Source organism: Mastigoproctus giganteus, chromosome 7 (genome assembly GCF_048544385.1).
Source record: "Mastigoproctus giganteus isolate SK-2022 chromosome 7, ASM4854438v1, whole genome shotgun sequence".
Lineage (NCBI taxonomy): Eukaryota > Metazoa > Arthropoda > Arachnida > Uropygi > Thelyphonidae > Mastigoproctus > Mastigoproctus giganteus.
In genome coordinates this window covers 54,128,317-54,149,501 of record NC_143581.1, presented here as the reverse complement: position 1 = coordinate 54,149,501, position 21,185 = coordinate 54,128,317, and the positions used below count along the sequence as shown (strand labels likewise).

At 37.8% G+C, this 21,185-nt stretch overlaps 1 protein-coding gene across 1 annotated transcript in view; it reads left to right on the top strand.

Annotated features, from left to right (window-relative positions):
• LOC150082902 (lysine--tRNA ligase-like) overlaps positions 1 to 21,185 on the top strand; it is an 89,470-nt gene that overhangs the window by 53,317 nt on the left and 14,968 nt on the right. The window contains exons 10-12 of the mRNA XM_090376904.1: positions 11,109 to 11,194; positions 14,544 to 14,629; positions 16,221 to 16,347. Coding sequence (XP_090233030.1) covers positions 11,109 to 11,194; positions 14,544 to 14,629; positions 16,221 to 16,347 — 299 coding nt within the window. The remainder of the gene's footprint in view (positions 1 to 11,108; positions 11,195 to 14,543; positions 14,630 to 16,220; positions 16,348 to 21,185) is intronic.

Here is a 21,185-nt window from a genome sequence, read left to right as displayed (position 1 = left end):
AACAAGTTGTAATTAGGCTTCATTTAGGGAATAATTCAATTTTTGAATATAAAAAATATGTATATGTTACAGAATTTTAGAAAGACTTAGGTGAGTCATGGTAAAAAAAAAAGGTTGGGAACACTGGACTAGAACATCATGTGTATGTTTAATGTATTTTTTAAATTTATTTTCAGTGGAAATAATTAAAAGTTTTGTTTCATTGGAAATAAAAGATAGAAAAATAAATTTAAATTTTTATTTAAAAAAATTTAATCCTTTAATAAAAGTTTAACATTGGTATATAGCAAGCAGAACTAAAAAAAAAAAAAAAAAAAAATTTTTCATATGTAAAAAAAGAAAATTAGAATCTGTCTGACCAAATGCTACTATAATTGCAACAGTTGGTAGTATAATTGTTGCTATTATTGTTCCAACCATTGATTATCTGTCGAAGCAGGTATCATTAACTGCATGACTTGAAGAGCTGAGAGAGTGTCCTCTTCCCCAACAACTTGAAACAGGAATTTAACATTATAAAAACAGTTCATTTAAAATCTATACCCATTAAGTGAGATTAACAATATGATACTGTGCACTATTAATAACTTTAATAACTGTTTTCTCAATGGTGCAGTTTGCTCAGAATGGCCTGAGTTCACATTCCCCCGCCACTCAGGAATATGTGATACTATCAACAGAATAGCATTAGCATTAGCAGAGGCATATGATGCAAGAAAGCAAGCTTATTCAGCATCAGCCAAAAAAAAAAAAAAAAAAACCCACTCCCATTTCACCCCTCCGTTCGTTCGAAATACCTGTCCAGTTGAGCTTTAAATTTGTTTAGGCTATCAACTTCAACAACAAGTGATGGAAGTCGGTTCCACCAACCAACCACCCGCTGCCCAAAGGCAAATTTCCGCACATCTATCCGACATCCGTCCTTCCTCAATTTGAATTTATGCCCTCTGAGGTGATTATTCTGAGAAAGATGAAGAGTCCCATTGGCATTGAGCATGCTCAAACCATTCAAAGCCTTATACACCTCTATCAGATCACCTCGCCGGTGCCTAGTCTCCAAACTCTGTAATTTGCAAAACTTAAGCCTTTCTTCGTAAGAGCAACCCTTTGTTCCATTTACTAATCTTGTTGCCCTTCTCTGTACCCGTTCCAGCAGCTCTACATCCTTCTTTAAATGAGGCCTCCAGACCTGTATACAGTACTCAAGATGTGGCCTTACCATTGCCTTATACAAGGGAATAATCACCTCCTTATCCCTGCTAGAAAAATTCCTGTATATCATTGACAAGACACCATGAGCTACTCTTGCAGCTCGTCTGCACTGCTCAGAGAACTTCATATCTGCCTGCTCAATTACCCCCAGGTCCTTTTCATTCTCCACCACTGTCAGTGTAGTACCGCAGAGTTGATACGTTGCTCTGGGGTTACTGTTTCCCATATGCAGCACTTTACATTTGTCGATGTTAAACCTCATTTGCCACCTCTCAGCCCATCTGTTCAACCTTTCCAGATCCTGTTGCAGCAGCATAGCGTCAGTATTGTCCTTAACGACCCTGCCAACCTTTGTATCATCTGCAAACTTGGACATTAAACTTGATATCCCATCATCAATATCATTCATAAACACCGAAAACAACAACGGACCCAACACTGAACCTTGAGGAACTCCACTAATAACATTAGTTCACGTTGAGCAGTGTCCATTGATTACCACTCTCTGTCTTCTGCCACTCAACCATCCCCTTATCCATAGCAGCAATTTGCCTCCAATGCCACACTGCTCCAATTTGTGCAGCAGTCTTCCATGTGCAACAGTATCAAAAGCCTTTCTAAGATCCAAATATATAATATCAAAGTTATTCCCTGCATCCAGTTCTTTTGTGACTACATCATAGTATCCAATCAAATTGGTCAGGCAAGACCTGCCCTTAACAAAACCATGCTGCGTCTGAGCTATAACTGAATTCTTGTCTAGATGATCCTGCAGTGCTTCTTTAACCAGTGCCTCCATTAATTTACCTGGAACAGAAGTTAAACTAACAGGTCTATAATTACTTGTGTCAGCCTTTGATCCTCCTTTGTGAATTGGGGTTACATTTGCACATCTCCAGTCTATGGGCACCTCCCCTGAGTCCAAAGAAGCTCTCATAATTATGGCTAGGGGTTTGCATACTTCCTTTGCTGCCTCCTTTAATATAACTGGATAGATCCCGTCCACCCCAGGTGCCCTTTTTATGTTTATCCTCAACAATCTCTCCTCCACTTTCCTCTCAGTTATTACAAAATCATCTAGCTCACTGCCAATGTTTACTTTACCTACATCATTCTCCTTCCTGAATAACTCCTCATGCGTGAATGTAGATGCAAAATACTCGTTTAGATTGTTAGCCACCTGAGCAGGATCCTCAACTGTTGAACCATCAATATCCAGTGGACCAATCTGATTCATCCCTTTCCTTTTCGAGTTCAAGTATGTAAAGAACTCTTTTCTGTTTTTCTTTGCATCCTTTGCCAAGGATTTTTCATAGTCTGCCTTTGCCTGCCTAATCTCCTTTGTGACTTGGTTACAGACCAACTTATATCTATCATAGGCTTCCATGTCACCCATTAATTTGTATGTATCCCATGCATTTTTCTTCTCTGCCACATGTCTCATTAGTTCATCTGACAACCATTTAGGCCTAAACCTTGAACAATATTTCTTAGTTGGTATGTAAAGCCTGGTAGCCTCCAAGATTAGTTCCTTGAATGCTTCCCATTTTGAGTTTGCTGTTGGTAACATCATCAGTTGGTCCCACTGTATAGAATTTAAATACTGTCTCAGACCATCATAGTCGCCTTTACGAAAACAAAAACCGTTCCCTTTACCTCTGATGGTAGTTACCTCCTTGAGTAAATCCCACTTCAACACACTGTGATCACTGCCACCTAGTGGTTCATTTATCTGCAGGTTCTTAATGCATGAAGAATCACTACTGATAATCAGATCAAGAGTATTGCTCCCTCTTGTTGCCTCACGAACATGCTGATGTAGAAAACAATCATCCAATAAATCCACAAAAGCCTTGCTAGTGTGCGAGTGACCAACCCACAAATTCCAGTCAATATCTGGGAAATTAAAGTCCCCCATTATAAGACTCTCTGATTTACTGGCCCACTCTATTTCCCTGTACAATATCTTATTATACTCATCAGAGTCATTAGGCCTATAGCACACTCCTACTCTCAATTTTGATTTCCCTATGCTTATGTCACACCAAACTGACTCGACACTGCCCTGTCCATCGATGTCGACTGGCTTCACTTCCTTGGACTTTATGTGTTTCTTAATTAATAGCATAACCCCTCCTCCCCTCCTGTCCTGTCTATCCTTTCTATACACATTGTATTCCCCAAATTCCAGTTCCGCATTACTTATATCTGTGTGACACCACGTCTCTGATATCCCAACAATATCTGCCTTTGATGTTTTGAGCAATACCTCAAATTCATCAAATTTATTTACCAAACTCCTAGCATTGGTGTACATGCAGGTATGCATGCACCTGTTTCTATTCTTAGCTACCCTAACACAACCCATGTGTTTACTTGTACCGCAATGACTACCAGCAGTCTCTGAAATATCCTGCATCTTGTTTTTCAGACTTCTGCTCATTTCAATAGAAGCAGTGCAAGAATCACTTCCACCTCTGCCACTGGCTACTGTTAATCTATTAGTCCTTGTATCCCCCCCAACTAGCAGTTTTCCGACCCACCTAACACTGCCTCGACAGCATCAGCAAAAATTCTTGCACCCTTTCTGTTTAAGTGTATCCCATCCCTGTAGAAGCAATCTCTCCTGTTAACAAGTACAGTCCAGGCTGAAAAAAATTCTACCCCTTGAGCCTTGCACAATCCCTCCAGGGCCGAATTGATCGACAAGGCTCTCATCATATACTCCCTCCTATCGTGTCTGGGCAGAATTGCAGACACTTTCAAGTTCAACCCTAATTCACGGCTTTTTTTCAACAGTGACCTGTACTTGCTAAGTAATTCCGCCGGTCTCCTACTCTTAATATCATTAGTGCCAACGTGTACAACTATATCACCTTTTGTGCCCTTAAAAGATGATATCCGCTCTACAACGTCATCAACCTTTGCCCCTGGCAGACATACCCTGGTCCTATTCCACCTATCCTTTTTACAAAGTATGTTCCCCGTTTCCCTGACAATAGAGTCACCAACAACTACTAGTTCCTGTGGGACCAGCGCATTCTGCCTAGGGGGCTGCTTCTGTGTTGCCTGATGACCAAGTGCAAGCTCTGGCGTTGATGTGGGCAGCTGAGAGCTTGATGGGCCCCTCAATTTATTTCCTTCGAGGGCATCCACCCTGTCCTTCAAGCTCTCATAAAGGCCCATAACAATGCTGAGTTGTCGCCTGATTTCCTTGCACTCCTTACATCGTGCACACACAAAGACATCCCCCTTGGCAGTATCATGTCCCGTACCCGACTGCTCCGCAAACATCAAGCAAACAGTGCATTTTAATAGACTGTGATTCAGAGGGCAACTGCCCCCCTCAGTTCTCCCCTGAACCACAGCACTCCCATTAGCTTGAGCCTTTTGCTTTTCTGCTCTGGTCAGAGTCATGATTCCGATTTAATTCAATAAAATTCAAAACAAAAATTAAATCCTTAAGTTATATCCCAAAACAGTTATGTTATATATATATTTTTTTCGGTATCTAGTGTTTTCTACGAGTTCCCTTTATACAACTTCCGTATCACGTGTACCACTATAGTTATGTATTAATTATTTGTTACGATTAAGTCGTTATATATCCACTTTTAACTCTATATATATATATATATAGAGTTAAAAGTACAATTTAATTGACAATAAAGTTTATCAAGATTAATAGATTTACTGATTAATTGACAATATTATATTATGCACTATACGACACTAAGCTTATGCTATCGTGTAAAAATGGCGGGAATTCACGAACGGTATTTCTACGGACTCGTAAGTATTGATTAGCTTCCAAATCTCGCTATCTCAATTTAGAATAAACTAAGGATCCTGACTAGGTCTATAATCTACTTATAGAAGATAATTTGATATACAAGTTGGTTAATAAATCGATAAATTTGGTTAAAAAAAAAATTTGGTTTGTGACACGTGGATTTGATACCGTTACCGATACTAAGTAATATCTACAAAATCTCTGTCTAAGTTAAACTTTAAACTAAGTATCGTAACTAGGAATATAAAGCTACTCTAGAAAATAAGTTAATATGACAATTTAAACTAATAAAGCAGAAAATAAATCAGGAAAAACTTCTCTGTTTGAAGAGCTTTAAGGAGCAATGACCGCACAGGCTAACCTCGCACCCAGACAGAATAGCTAAAAGACACATCAACATATTTGTGGCCTGTGTCCTTGCAAATAGCATAGTGCATATAAGCACCATCCTCTTCATGCTGCATGGAAAGAGCCCTGTGTTTGAATGCTGTCAGTGATATGCAGAACTTTTTTTCACTCTGTGGCTGAATTAGTCAGTCTCAGGTGTGGATAGCAATGTTCTATCCTTGGAAACTTGGAATTTTCATTTATCAAAACAGGCAAACCAACCACCAAAAGCACGCAATTAATGGCCATATTATATACAAGGCAAATGAGTTGGTTCTCAGGTGGGTATAAAATAAGTTTCCCTATTCAGGAGACCCTAGTGTCCAAACAGTTAGATAGCGTTGTGAAAATTGGTGGATATGTTTTAGGGAATGGGGAAGCAATTTGTAGAAGAAAATAATTAGTTCAAATTTTCACCACCAGGGGAGAAATTGACACTGTAAACATGAGATGGAATACTTAACTTAGGATTAGATTTTAATATCAGAATTTAGAAATCCACAGATATTGTTCTATGTGCTTTCCTTCACTTGAGATGACATTCTGAAAATGGAGGACTGCATGCAACACAGTTTAGCATAGCATCTCGTTGGGGATGTTGGCTACATGCTGTTTAATGCTTGCTTTAAAATCAACAAGCGTCTGTATGCCATCACAGTAAACTCTCTTTCAGGTATCCACATAGCCAGAAATCACAGGGATTGAGATCTGTGATCGGGCTGGCCAGAACTGCGGGAAGTCTCTAGAAATGATGCGATCATTTCCGAATGTTGATTGGAGCAGTTCCTTCACTTGTCGACCAACAACGTAGGGAGAGGCACCATCTTGCATGAACACTAAAGTCTCCAAGCATTGCCTTTCTTGCAGAGCTGGAATAATGTGATCTTTTAGAAGAGCCCAGTACCATGCACTAGTTATTGTACACCTTATGGGGTCATGAGGTGTAGCCTCTTTAAAGAAAAATTGTCCGATTATAAACTCTGCTGTGAATCCACACCATACTGTAACATATGGACTTCGTAGTGGTCTTTCATGCACAGCAGATGGACAAGAAGTTCCCTATATTCGTCAGTTTTGTGCATTTACAGCCCCATGAAGAGTGAAATGTGCCTCATCAGACCACAAGATCATTCGAGCCCATGTATCGTCAAGTTCTATATGAGTCAGAAATCGTAGAGCAAAAGTCTATTTGTTGTTGCTGATCACAAGTATTTAGTTCTTGCACTACATGAATCTTGTACGGGAACCAGTGTAAAATTATTCAAAGCACTTTACGTACAGTAGACCTGTACTGACTGGTAGTGTTTCACATTCTGACCTGGAGGCCATTGCAACTGCCACTTCATCTGCTACCTCCGTTCCGATACGTGGTTGTCCCCTACCTAGAATTACACCTAATTCCCCAGTCGCTTCAAATTTCTTTATTAGTTTTCGAAGCCCCACTGGTGTCAAAGGTCCTTTATGGAAACCTTTAAGTTTCCAATTTTTACGTAGTGCTGCATTAGTGTTACTATTATTCTGGTAGAACAGTTTTGCTAAAAGAGCACATTCCTTTTTTGTAAGAGCTATAATGGTTATTGATGGCGGCATTGGCCTTTCTGCTTTTATCTAAGAGGATGGTATTTGCATAAGCAGCATGTTTGAAGTAAATGACAACTTTTACATATGTGCAGTGCTGTTTCCCTCTGGTGGCAGAAAATTGAACTAATTTTTTTTTCTTCTACAGATCGCTTCCCCATATCCTAAATGACATACCCACTGATTTTCACAGCACTAACTCTAACCATTTTGACACTAGGGTCTCCTGAATAGGGAAACTTATTTTATAACCACCCGGTATATAAGTTTAATCTTGGATGGCCCTAATATGATAGCTTTCTTTAATACACTTATGTAAAATGATTATCCATTATTGATAATAAAATATCAGCATATACTTTTCTAGAAATGAAAATCTTAAGCAGCTTCCATGGTCCTTCATACCCACTCTCCTTCCGTACAAATTAGAGAAGTTGCTTACAAGTTGAATTGGTGCCTCCGTAGCCAGGTGGGAAGGAGCAGCAGTGCGTAGCACACGTTTCTTGATTAAAACCAGGGTTCGAGCCCATCACCACCAAATACGGAGGATGCGGAAAGGTCAGGGAATGACTACCGCATAACCCGGAGCAATATGGCCTTAGTTGCTAATGCTCCTTAAAAAAAAACCAAAACAACAAAAAACAACAAGTTGAACTGTACCTAAGGGAATATTACGTGGGGAAAACTCTTCACAAGTTAAAAATGAAAGTTGAGAAGCATGTAAACCACACACAGAGGGGAATATCCAATAAAGTGATGTGGCACACCATACAATTGTGGACTGCTCTGGCTTTAACATTGTCAACCCAAAAATCCTGAGTGGCACCTATCATCATCAGTAGAGGAGAGACTTGGAAGCATATACAGAAGGATTTTAATAAAACAGCCAACAGAAATGCAGTCAATGTTTCCATACCACCCCCACCATGTTTAACTTCTCTCTTCCATGGAAAACGGGTCCTTTACTCACACAATCAGAAGCTTTTTTCTCTACAGAAATAGCAGAGTAGTACTAGATATGCTGTGCTACAGATTCCCAATATGTGGCAGAATTTCTCCCAGATCTGATGGGAGATGGACCTTTAACAATGGACATTCTTCCCAAAGCAAGTTCAGTATAGTTGGAGCTGAAATTATCAATGAAGATGTCCTATCTCTCTCCCCTTTCTAGGCACTCAGTATGAATTGTAATCAAGAAGGCTTCAGTGCTCTGGTCTACAAGACCATCCTGAGGTATCTCTTTTCAGGCTGTCCAGTGAGAATTTGTGAAAGAGAATCACCTGGCTTCTTTATTCTAGGACTTGAGATCCTTGATTCCTCACCTTTCTTTTCTTTATGTTTGTTACAATAGTAAGTGCTTGTTGATTTTTGTAATATCTTTATGCTGTTTGCTAATGATGAGGGAATAAAAGAATTCCAAAATGTTTGTCTTCCCTCTATATAATTTTTTTAATTAAAGTTTTATAAATTGTTATATCCTTCCAACATTGTGTGATATGTTTATTTTTCAAATTTTATTAATGTTGCCTTGCAATTTTTGCATACATTGTGGTCCAGATATCTACAGTTCCCATTGTGGAATCTAGTCTTACCAGACTTGTCTGTTTTTGTCCCAGTAGTCACTGATTAAAAATCCTAGACACATTCTGCTCCTCTATGTTAGTAAACTCTACTACCTATGATTTCTGACAATAAACCTACGATCATTCCTTGTGTGAGGATGCCGAAGTCACCTGCCTTTCCCATGGTATGCTTTTAGTAACTCCGAGACACTGTAGCTCTTCTTAATAGGGCTATCATATTTATCGTATTTACCCATGTATAAGACACACCCTTTTTTGAAAAATTTGGGGTAAACTGGGTGCATCTTATACAGTGGTTGTAGATTTTTTTTACTTGCATTTCCTGCTTTTTTGCTTGTTGTCTTTGCGCTCAATAAAGTCTCCAAGCATTACCTTTCTTGCAGAGCTGGAATAATGTGATCTTTTAGAAGAGCCCAGTACCATGCACTAGTTATTGTACACATTATGGGGTCATGAGGTGTAGCCTCTTTAAAGAAAAATGGTCCGATTATAAACTCTGCTGTGAATCCACACCATACTGTAACATATGGACTTCGTAGTGATCGTTCATGCACAGCAGATGGACAAGAAGTTCCCTATATTCGTCTGTTTTGTGCATTTTTACAGCCCCATGAAGAGTGAAATGTGCCTCATCATATTAGGTTACGTTTTGCCACGTTCTGCACAGAAATAGCTCAGAAAAGATTTTTGTACAGTGCTGAATTCAAGTTAAAAGTGATCCAGTTTGCAGAAGTGAATGGAAATCGTGCTGCTGAACATAAGTTTGGTCCTCCTCCACCAACTGAGAAAACAATCCGAGACTGGCTACGGGAAGAAGAAACCCTACTGAAAATGCCACGGCAGAAGAAGGCCATGAGAGGCAAGTCAGCAAAATGGTCTGATGTAGAGAGGGAATTGATGATATGGATCGAAGAGCAAAGGGCAATTGGAATTCCTGTGTCCACAAAAGTGGTTCAGCATGAGACAAGAAGAATTGCTGATAAAAAAGAAGTTACTGATTTCAAAGGAGGACACAATTGGTGCTTCAGGTTCATGAAACGGAATGTACTAAGCATGCATACACGCACCATACTTGCCCAAAATATGCCTGAAAACTATGAACAGAAGGTCCTTGAATTTCATTGTTTTGTCATTCGATGTCGGAAGACACATCAGTTTGAGTTGGGACAGATTGCAAATATGGACGAAGTCCCCCTTCAATTTGATGTCTCAAGTAACAGAACTGTTGATACGAAGGGGGTGAAAACTGTAACTGTGAAGACAAGTGGACATGAAAAGAGCCATTATGCAGTTCTAGCTTGTTGTGCCAACGGAACCAAGCTGCCTCCTATGCTGATTTTCAAACGCAAAACAATGCCAAAAGAAGACATTCCTCGAGGAGTGATTGTCCACGTTCATAACAAGGGTTGGATGGATCAGGATGGGATGAAGGTCTCGTTTGAGAAAGTTTGGATCAGGAGACCAGGTGGGCTCTTACGCAAACCTGCCCTATTGGTGCTTGATCAGTTCAGGGCACACATAACAAAAAACACAAAGAAGATTGCTGCAGAGCAAAAAACAAAACTTGCCGTCATACCTGGAGGCTTGACATCCCAGCTCCAACCACTTGATGTCAGCATTAACAAACCCTTCAAAGCTGCCATGAGAGATGAATGGAACCATCGGTTCCATGAGAGACGAATGGAACCAATGGATGAAGTCTTCTGGGTACAATTTGACGCCAGCAGAAGAGTGAAGAAACCAACTATAGGAGAAGTTTGTACTTGGGTGAAAAGATCCTGGGATAATATCAAGATTGAGATCGTTGTCAAGTCATTTAAGAAGTGTGGCATTTCAAATGCCATAGATGGAACTGAGGACGAGGCAATATATGAAGACAGTGATTCATTATCAGACACAGATGAGGACAAGCTAATGGATGGGAGTTTTGACAGTGATGAGGAGTTGTATGAATTTAATGATGAATAAAACTTGAGTTCAGTAACTTTATGTAATACATTTTTTTTTTTTCAAATTTCGGGCCCCAAAATTAAGGTGCGTCTTATACATGGGGAAATACGGTATGTTTCTGTGGACATCAAAAACATTTCTTGTTGAACTACTTCCTCTTTCAAATAGTCAAGTGTGCAAGGATTACTTTGAAATACTTCATTTTTGCAATATCTCCTTAGAAAATAGTCACATGGATTTAAATTGGGCGACAGAGTTAGCTAAATGGAACTTCTACCACAAAGTCTGTTAATGCCTAAGAACCTCTGAAAAACAATAAAATAGCCTAATCTTGATAGTTTTTGGAAAACAACCTTTTTAAAAAAAAATAGTTGTTTTCCAAAAACAACTATATAAAACAACTATTATATTATATTAAATTATTATATTTTCAAAAGACTATTATGTAGCACTTTATATGACTTGTTGTTTATAATCATAGAATTGACCTACAATCAAATAAGCTTGGATATCTTTGTTTTAGTTTAGTAAAGAAAGAAATATATTTGAAATGTTCTGTGTGTGTGGGGGCACAAACACATACATATATGAATTTTGTTTTTCAGAGTCAAATAAATTTTTATCAGATCTTTGCATTAAGCATGGCGTTGAATGCCCTCCTCCACGTACTACAGCAAGACTGATAGATAAGGTAAATAAAGCTATTGATTTATTATTTATTTTTTGTCAGAAAGTGTTATTGTAGAAAACATTTTTAAAAAGTAGGATAGATTTATATACGGTTTCATTTGTAGGCTTGTTAGTTTATTTCTTTCCCTACAAGAGGTTGATAGGTTAAATTGTGTCTTCTTAGGAAAAGAATAGTTACTTCAGTAATTTTGTAGCTTATATCTATCTATTTTGTAGCCTATACCTATTTTCAAAAGACTATTATGTAGCACTTTATATGACTTGTTGTTTATAATCATAGAATTGACCTACAATCAAATAAGCTTGGATATCTTTGTTTTAGTTTAGTATTTGCATTAGTATATGCATTTGCAAAATATAAATATATTTCAATCAAAGGACATTGGTTAATGAGGGAATGAAATTTTTGATAATTCACAGAAATTGAAAAATATTCAAATTTTGTACTTAGCACCATTTTATGAGTTATCATCACTATACTGGAAGTCATAAGATTTTTATGTATCAAGGGATATTTATGGTGCCTACATACACTAGTATGCAAAACTTAAGGACCAGCCAGGTTATCACCTGTAGCTTCTCATAGGAGTGGCCTGGATGTGGGAAAAGCATACCAAAGGAACCTCGTGAGGTACAGAGATGATGAAGGAAACAGCACCAACACAACAGCGAAAACAAAACGGTACAGAGGGACTTTATTCAAAAATGGCAACATAGCACTGGCTGCCATGATACAGATGCATCACTGCCAAAGACGGAACAAAGGGAAGAGGTGGTCCTCAGTAGGAGATGTGGCCACCCCTAATGTCGATGCAGGCTTTGTACCGCCTGTCCATACCTAGAACAATGTTGTTGAATAGTTCTTGCGGTAACATCGTCCATTCCTCTGTCAGCGCCATTTTCTGGTGGGTGTGGACGTGTCGCTAGGTGTCTCCCCAGATTGTCTCATATGTGTTCGATGAGATTTAGATCAGGGGAAAATGGGCAGGCTAATCCATATGAACAATGTCCTCACTTTCCAAAAGCATATCAACAGCTGCAGTGCAATGGGGTGTGGCGTTATCATCCATAAACACGAACTCGGAACAGACGTGCATGGGGAAGGATTACCTCAGTACAGTAGCATGCACCAGTTACAGTACTGCCTTCCAGTATCTGGAGTTGTGTACATCCATCCAAGATAACGCTTCTCCAGATAAGAACATCTCGACCGCCATATCGATCCCTTTCAGTGATGTTTGCGGGATGATACCATGTGCCAACCTCTCACCAGATTAGCTGACATCCATAGTCACTGCTGAGACTGAATCTACTCTCATCAGTAAACGTAGCTTACCCCATTGCATTGCTGTCCAGTCCTTTTGTTCGATGCACCACTGTAAAATTCCGATGGGCCAGTGTTAAAGGGACACAGTGTACTGGCCGTCAGGCAAACAGTCCACGTTTGTGGAGTCGCCTGGCCACAGTAAACCGCGATATCCTGCGTCCTGTCTTTCATGGATGACCACCACTGGTCCTTCAAACAGCTGTACCTGTCATTCTGAAGGCCGACCACGCACGTGAGATGATGCTATGGGTGATACCGAACTCTGCAGCCAAACTTTTCGACCTTCCTCAAGCTCCCCAATATCCGACCCCGGGTAAAGTCATCCAGATGTTGTCTACTGGCCATTTTGTTGTCTGTAGCACTGTATGAAACCAATCGAACGTCTGCAAAAATTGTGCTCACCATTCAGTAATTTGCACATAACTGCTGAACTGCTGCTTTTATCTGTTTATGTGAGCCCTTTCATCACTATTCAAATTTTTGCATGTGCACAAGCTTTCTACTGAATGGCCACAGTTATGCAAATTGCCACAGGCTGTTTCGTTTGATTTTATGGTTGTAACCTTTAGAAATAGTGTTGGTCCTTAAGTTTTGCACACCAGTGTATTACTATAATATTTTTAAAGTTGTTAGATAATTGAGGTGCTAACAACTTACAGAAATACTTGTTGTGTTTCCATATCATTGAGATTTCTAAAATCTCAAAACTTAATACCAACTGGTGTAATATGCACAAATTAAAGAGAGTGGGCTAATCCTGTGTGCCTATCTTTTGCTGTGCAAGGATTTTAGCAAAGGCAAATAACCATACATTAAATATAAGCAAGTTTAGTGAGTTAAAAGATATATTTATCTTTATGATGACCAAATAGAATATATATATTTAGCTCCAAGAGCTAAAAATATCTGTTATTCTCAAATATAATATATCTATTATCTAAATACATCTATTAGTCTCAAATCACTGAGTTTTTATTATATCAATTTCTTCAAAAGGAATATTCTTCTGAACAGAATCACTGTCAAAGATGAGTGCTAATGGTCTCATAACTTAAAATGGGTGGGATTAAGGAACTTCAGTTATGAGTTCAATTCATAATGAAATTGAACATATTTGTGTTTCCATTGGCATATTTGCGTAAACATTTATTAATGCTTATTAATTTATTAATTAATAATAAAATAGAAAAATGAAGACAGCAGCCAGAGTTCACTTGGAAGCTCTTCAAGTGAATTCTGAACTTTTTAATTTTCCTGTGCAACTGTAAAATAGTTAAATCATTATGACCAAGTTCTCAGAGCATTAAACCAAGCCTAGCAACTATAACATAGTTTTTAACGTTCTCTTATTTTAGAAACAAAATAAGAAACATCTTATTTTGTTTCTAAAATAAGTGTCAGAAACATCTATTCATGATGTTTCTGACACTATACAAGTTGCTGTTTTTTGTGATGTTTTGTTGGGGAGGGTTAAGGCATCTCTTTTTGACGCCAATGGTTAGTGAGTTGAGCCCATTTTTGTTGTTGTGCTGTGTTGGATTGCATTATAAATTCCTTTGTAATGATAATCCTTCCAAAGTTTGTTAAGTCACGTTGTTTACAATGGTTTCTGCATTTTGCATCATACAGTGTATCCAGACCTGCCTAGTGTTGTATGCCATCTTTATTGAGAACATTGGCCGACCGGGCTAGCCGAGTGGGTAAAGTACCTGCCCGGCAACCCAAAGGTCGTGGGTTCGATTCCCGCCTCGGGCTTGGATCAAAGTACTACAAAAACCTTGTGAGGTGCAATATGGCCTCAGAAGCTGATGCGCCAACAACTACCAAATCAATCAATCAATCAATCATTGAGAACATTGCATCAACCTTTTATTGTACTGGCAAGGTGCATTATTCATATCGGCTGAGGCCAATATGAATAATGCATATTTCAATAACAGTTAACTGTATGTAAGAGGTGGCATTGTTTTCATTAGTAAATAGTTAACATATCAAATGTTTTTTTTTTTTCTCTCTTTTTCAGCTAGTATCAAACTTTTTAGAAGAAAAATTTATAAATCCTACATTCCTTTGTGACCATCCAGAGTCAATGAGTCCATTATCAAAATGGTATGTAATTACTATAAAATTTTGGAATATTACTGTTTTATTTCTATATATATTTATTTAGTTATATTTAGCAGACATTTATACCAGAAATATAAAATTAAAAGTTATTCAGTTATATTTATTGGATACTTGTGATTCTTAAAATGTAAAATTAAAGTTACACATACAGTGTCATTGTCATGAAAATGACAGTTCAAAAGAAAAAAAACAGTATAAAGAAAAAGAAGTTTCAGAAAGTCAGGTGATAACATTAGCAAAATGCGAAAATGAGTAAAGAAATTGGTAACAAGAAAAAAATTGTATCTGTTATTGGTTTAATGAATATGAATGCGTCATAGGCTGTCCTTTACAATAAAGTAAGCCGGCAAAGAGTGGTTCATTCTAGCTCACCAAAGTTGAAGAAATTCTGTATCTAGAAAGGTGATGCTAACTATGTTTTTGGCCAAAAAAGAGATTATTTATGAGAATAAATGAAGAGGGGGACAACTATCAACAGTGTTTCTTACTATAATGCTTTTGTTTGCAATTGATTTCAGAGCAGTCAAGAATAGTTGTTGTTGTTGTTGTTTATTTTAAGAGGGCTTTGTTTATAGTGTTGATAGAGCCAGTCATCACATTGTTCAAGATCTGAAGTTTGATGTGCTACCATGTTCTCCTTATTCCTCTGACTTGGCTCTAAGAGACTCATATTTGTCATTGGCTCTAAGTGACTGTCATATAAGAGCATTAGGGAAAACAGAAACTAAAAAAATAATTTTTCCTATGCTGTCCAGCGAATAGATTCATGATGGAGGATATGTATTGCAAGAGACAGTCTTCTCAACTATGTTTAAAAAAATAAAAGACTGTGATTGGAGGAGGAGGTGGTTATGTTGAGAAAAATGTGATTGTGGTCTCTTACCACAGGTTTGATTAAAGAATTGTTTATTTAATTTTCTTCTGTTTTCATTTCCCATACTTTTTATGTATGGGAATATTACTGAAACTGTTGTAGATCTTGGTGAACAAATTATTATTTAGTAATTTGGGGAGGGATAAAATTCTGGTTTCAGCAACAACCGAGGGATGGGCAAACGTTAGTTCAGATTATAAGGAGATGCATTCTCAATGAATGCTATACTGATCAAAATCTTACAGTTGTAGAAATAATTAGCAAAGTTAGTGACTTGAGGGCAAGACAAATAATTGTTAGTCACTGAATAACATGACAAAAGACACAAATACAATGAGTTCAGTATAAGCAGAAGTATAACATAAAGGAATTTCCTTTTCCTTTTTTCTGAATATCAGTGAATAAGGAATTCATGCTGTGCATGGAATTCATGTTGCATGGAATTCATGCAACTGTATTGTGAATTATAGGAATGAAGAAGTAAGTAACACTCTTAAATATTCAAGAAATTAGTGTCATGAAGGACATGACTGATCAAGTGGCTGTCACCACATGGTTGTCATTTTAAAAAATTTAAAAAAAAATTCTTAGCCAAATTTTTTTTTTTATATTTGATAATATATGATTGCTATCTTACATGGAGTTTATAATTGCTTTATATATATTTCTTGTTTTAAAATTAGCAAATATTTTTAACAGGCATCGCTCAGTTAAAGGCTTGACAGAAAGATTTGAAATGTTTATTATGAAGACAGAGATTGTCAATGCATACACAGAATTGAATGATCCTGTCATTCAGCGACAGAGATTTGAGTATCAGGCTAAAGTAAGTAAAATTCAAATTTTATTTTCATATTTAATTATTATTTATAAAGAAAATCACTTCATTTAAATTCAGAAAACTACATTTTTGACAAAAATTAAAACATTTTTGCTTTGTAAAATAAATACACTCAGTGATCACTGAATTATGACTGCCCCATAAAAAAAAAAAGCTAAACAGTATGCTAGAGCAGTGGTAATATGCATCTGGTCGTGCAGGTCAAAGTGATAAAGTAGCAGTTATGGGATATAGTAAAGATATTAGAGTTTCAAACAGGTGATTGTGGGAGCTCGTGCATCAGGTGCTTCCATATCAGAAAAGGCATGTCTTGGTTGCTCATGGCCAATTGTGGTTAAGGTGTACAAGATGGTGTCAAATGGGTCAGACGACCTCCTACTGACAGAACTGTAAAGGATTATGCAAGGCGGATGTTAGTGATGATCGAAGTGTGCAGCAGATTGTATGGGCTGAACAGCAAGTCAGTGTGTGACAGTTGGCGTTGCTTTATACAATATGGGGAATGTAAGAACAATATCCCAAATAACTATCATTTGGGATATTGTTCTGAGTGTGCAATGCACACTCAGACAGAATGGGATTCCACAGCAGATGACCCAAGAGATACCCTCTCTTCGCTGTTGATAATTGTCGACAGCAAATATCATGGTGCCAGCAACATGCTGGTTGGACATTGAGGACTGGAAACGAGTGTGCTGGTTGAATGAGTCCAAATATCTCGTTCATCATGCTGATGGTTGCTTTCGTGTGTGGCACAAGCAACAAGACTCCATGGACCCATCAGGCATAGTGTTCGCTATCCAGGTAAGTGTCGGTGGTTGTTTAATATAGGGCACGTTTTGCTGGTAAGAACTGGGACACCTGGTGTGCACAGACCAACATTTCATTGGTGAGGTCTATCCCACAGCCCTCAGGAGACCATGTGCACCTTGCTACGTTGCATTTTTTTCCTGGACAGAAACAGGATCTTCTGAGATGATAATGTGCTGTCATGGGGCCCGCACTGTGCACAAGTGCTTTGAGGAACACAGTGAAGATATAGGAAGTGAGGCATATGGACATGTAACTGTCTTCTGTTCCAACATTGTGGAAAGCAGTTCCCTAGATGTCTGAAGACATCTAGGGAACTGCTTTCCACTGCTAGCACTGACCCCACTAGATGTCTTCAGACATCTAGTGGGGTCAGTGCCTATGCTTAATGACTTATCTGTGCAAACAGTAACCCGACATGGTATTAGGTGGGTGTTTGTAATTCATTGATCACTCATTGTATATTTCACTTTATATTAAACAATGAAACTGCTTATAATATACATGTTCTGATATTTCTATTATTTTATAAACCCTTTTCACTGGGGTGACTGAGTGAAAAAGATTTGTATGCCTTTTGAAAGAAATTGCATATAAAAAACATTGTTAACTTTTTAACATAGTGTGTAATGTATTTATTTTAACCAGAATTCCATTTTATGTCATGTCATTTAGAAGCTGTATTAATTCTAATTTAGAACATTCTACTTGTATTTTAACATGACATTAGTGGATCAGTTAAATGTGTAGAAAGAATATAAAAAGGCAAATCTTTATATTACATACAGCTTCTTGTTAAATTCTATTAATGACCTATCCAGCTTCAAGAGAGATGTGTTTATTTATCGATAAATAAACATATTGAGATATGTTTATTTATCGTTCTGGACTGTACGAGGGTGGTTCATTAAAGAGATTCATATTTACCCAGATGTCTTGGTGATGGAAAATTCAAACATTTTGCAGTCCTTTTCATAGCTATCATCCAGGAAGATATTTTGTCACTGATGCGTCTACATACGAATTGATAATTGCTCTCAAAACAGTGACTCAGTCTCATAAATCACTGTCACCATCAGAAAATTTTTATAATGCAAAAGGAGTTTGGGAGATTGAAAGATCAGGTGAACATGGTAGATATAGCAATATTTCAAAGCCACACTGGTATACCATGCATGTGCCAGAATGTGAATTCTGTGCAGGGTTGCTGCTGTGAAACAACAGCACATGCCATTGGTTAGCATTCCTTGCCATTTTTTACCCTCACAGCTGCATACAAACAATGGGAGAGAAGATTAGAGTTACATTTCCCAGTGATTACACTACACTGGTCTTAGCAAACTAGCAGCATCACCTTTCACAACAGAATACCTTCATATTTGCCTCTTTTTGGGGGGGGGAAATGGTGACAATGTAGGTTTCCACTGTTTCAAGGCCAAAATGGTGAATCCAGGTCTCATCCATAGTTACCATTCAGGAAAAGAAGTAAATATGGTAATTGTTGCACATGGTCAACCGTTTCTCTGCACATTTTGCTTTTGAATTTTAATCAAGGGTGAAATATTATACCACATAGCTACCAAGATTGCTTGAAAGATTGGCCAACACTTTATAAAGGTTGGCAATGTTCCAAATGATTTTTATAGTGGATGACTGAACATATTCTGCAAGTTTATTTTGTATAACTTCTGCTATTAATGGAGAATATCTTCAAAACAGCTATTCTCAGGTTGTGAGGCATGTTTGATGATGGTGATAAACTCATTTGCTGACAGGAAAAAAAAAAGGAAAGAAAAGGAAAAAATAATACAGAGCTATATCCCAGCACAAGGACGTAATGTGGTTTGTAAAAATGTGAATAAAACAAACATAGAATGTAAAGACCTTCTGGATTGGTGATGAATGACATCGGAATCTCCTTGAATAACTCTAACCAGCAGTATAAAGCATTGAAATAAAGATAAAAAAAATAAAAATAAAACAATAATATATATTTACATATAAAATTGTTGGTTTAAAAATAAGGTAAAAGTAAGGTAAAAGATATAACAAACATGTTTGTAAAATGAGAGTCATAAAATAGAATTCAAACTGGCAAATAATTCCACTTCATTTTGGGTTTGATCATCCATAGGTTGGCATTAATAGTTCTTGTTAAACCTGTTGTCAGTGACAAGTAATGAATTAGGAATTTATTTTGTTCATCCTTTTAATAGATTACGTGTTGCACTGTAATGAGTGGCGACTTCTGAATGCTGGGGAAGGAATCCATCAAGATGTTATAGCGATGATAGCAAATGACCACTATAACCCAGATGTTATGGTGGTCATTTGCACTTGCTAGCAAACAATAAAAGGTATTAAATGATTGAAGTGTCAATCAAGAGGCAACAAGAGTGCATTTGGAGTTAGTAGATTTGCTATTGATAATGATAGCAAATGCCTTCACATCTTTACTGTCTGGGTTATTACAACTGACAAGAGAAAGTAAGAGATGCAAGCGATTTGTAGAGGGTTAGAGACAGCAAATGTACACTGCATAATGGGTAAAGAGACACTAAAGACATTTAAAAAAAAAAAAAAAAAAAAAAAAAAGATTCTGGATTAAGTAGTGTTGCTGAAATATCAGCCTAGACAGATACAAATAACACATTTAAAATGGATTGAATTATAAAATGAATAATTAAATTACGGGAAGTCACTGGTGGTTGAGAAACCCAATAGTTCAGATTCAGTTTAAATAAATAAGTGAGATTTAGAAGATTGTAGGTGGAAATGGACTTCATTGCAGTTAAAATTGAGATCACATACGAGGGGATATCAAAAGGTTCGTACTCTGACCTAGATAAAACATCAATAGGAAGATGCAGTTTTTAATATAAGTTGTCTACATATTCAATAACTAACATGTGAAATTTTATTTCCATAGGTGATCATACACTAGAGGTGGAGCCTGGAATCTGATGAAGGATGCTATGGTTGGCAAATGGAGTATCGAGCAGTGATCAAGTTCCTGCATTTGCAGGGAAAGAAAGTTCAGGAAATTGATGAAGAAATGAAAACTGTGTATGGGCAGAATTGTCCATCCTATGACACTATAAAAAAGTGGAAACGGGAATTCCAGTGCGGTTGTACAAGTTTCTTTGATGAGCCAAGAGAAGGAACACCATCAACATCCACAGGTAGTGAGATGGTTGCAAAGGTTGAGCAGCTGGTGCTGAGTGACAGATGTGTACAATTTATTTGCACACATCTGCAGTGGGAATTAGTTATGGGTCTGCCCACAGCATTTTACCTGACCATCTGCACATGTCTAAGGTGACGATGGGTTCCAAGATTGCTGATACCTTTGCAGAAGCAATGTCAAATGTAATGTTCTCACCAACTGTTGGATTTGTGTAATGCAGATGTTGAGAACTTTTTTGATTGGTTGGTGACAAATGAATGCTGGGTGTACCAGTATGATCTGGAGACTAGAGACGTGCTAAAGCAGTGGAAGCACACCTCCTCCCCACCTCCCAAAAAGCAAAGACTACTCCATCTGCGAAGAAGGTGTTGTCCATGTTTTGGGACAGAAAAGGGTTATCCTGACAGATTACTTACCGCATGACGCCACACTTACCAGAGAATACCGCAGAAATCTTTTGAAAAGGTTATGCAATGCTTTGAAGGTGAGAAGGCGAGAAATGTTAACCAAAGGTGTCTGTCTTCTGTCAGACAATGCACCGGCTCACACAGCCATTGCTACCACCAACTCTGTTACCCAGTGCAACTTCGAACTACTGCAGCATCCACCCTGTTCTCCTGACCTAGCACTGTCAGACTTCTTCTTGATTCGAGAAATGAGGAAACCGTTGTGTGGATGCCACTCTGATTCATCTCAGGAAGTCATCAGTGAAGTGGAATCATGGTTTCAGGCAAAAAAGTGCGGACTTCTATGATCAAGGCATTAAACATTTCTCCCATAGATGGGAGAAATGTGTTACATGGAGAGTACATAAAAAAGGGTTAAA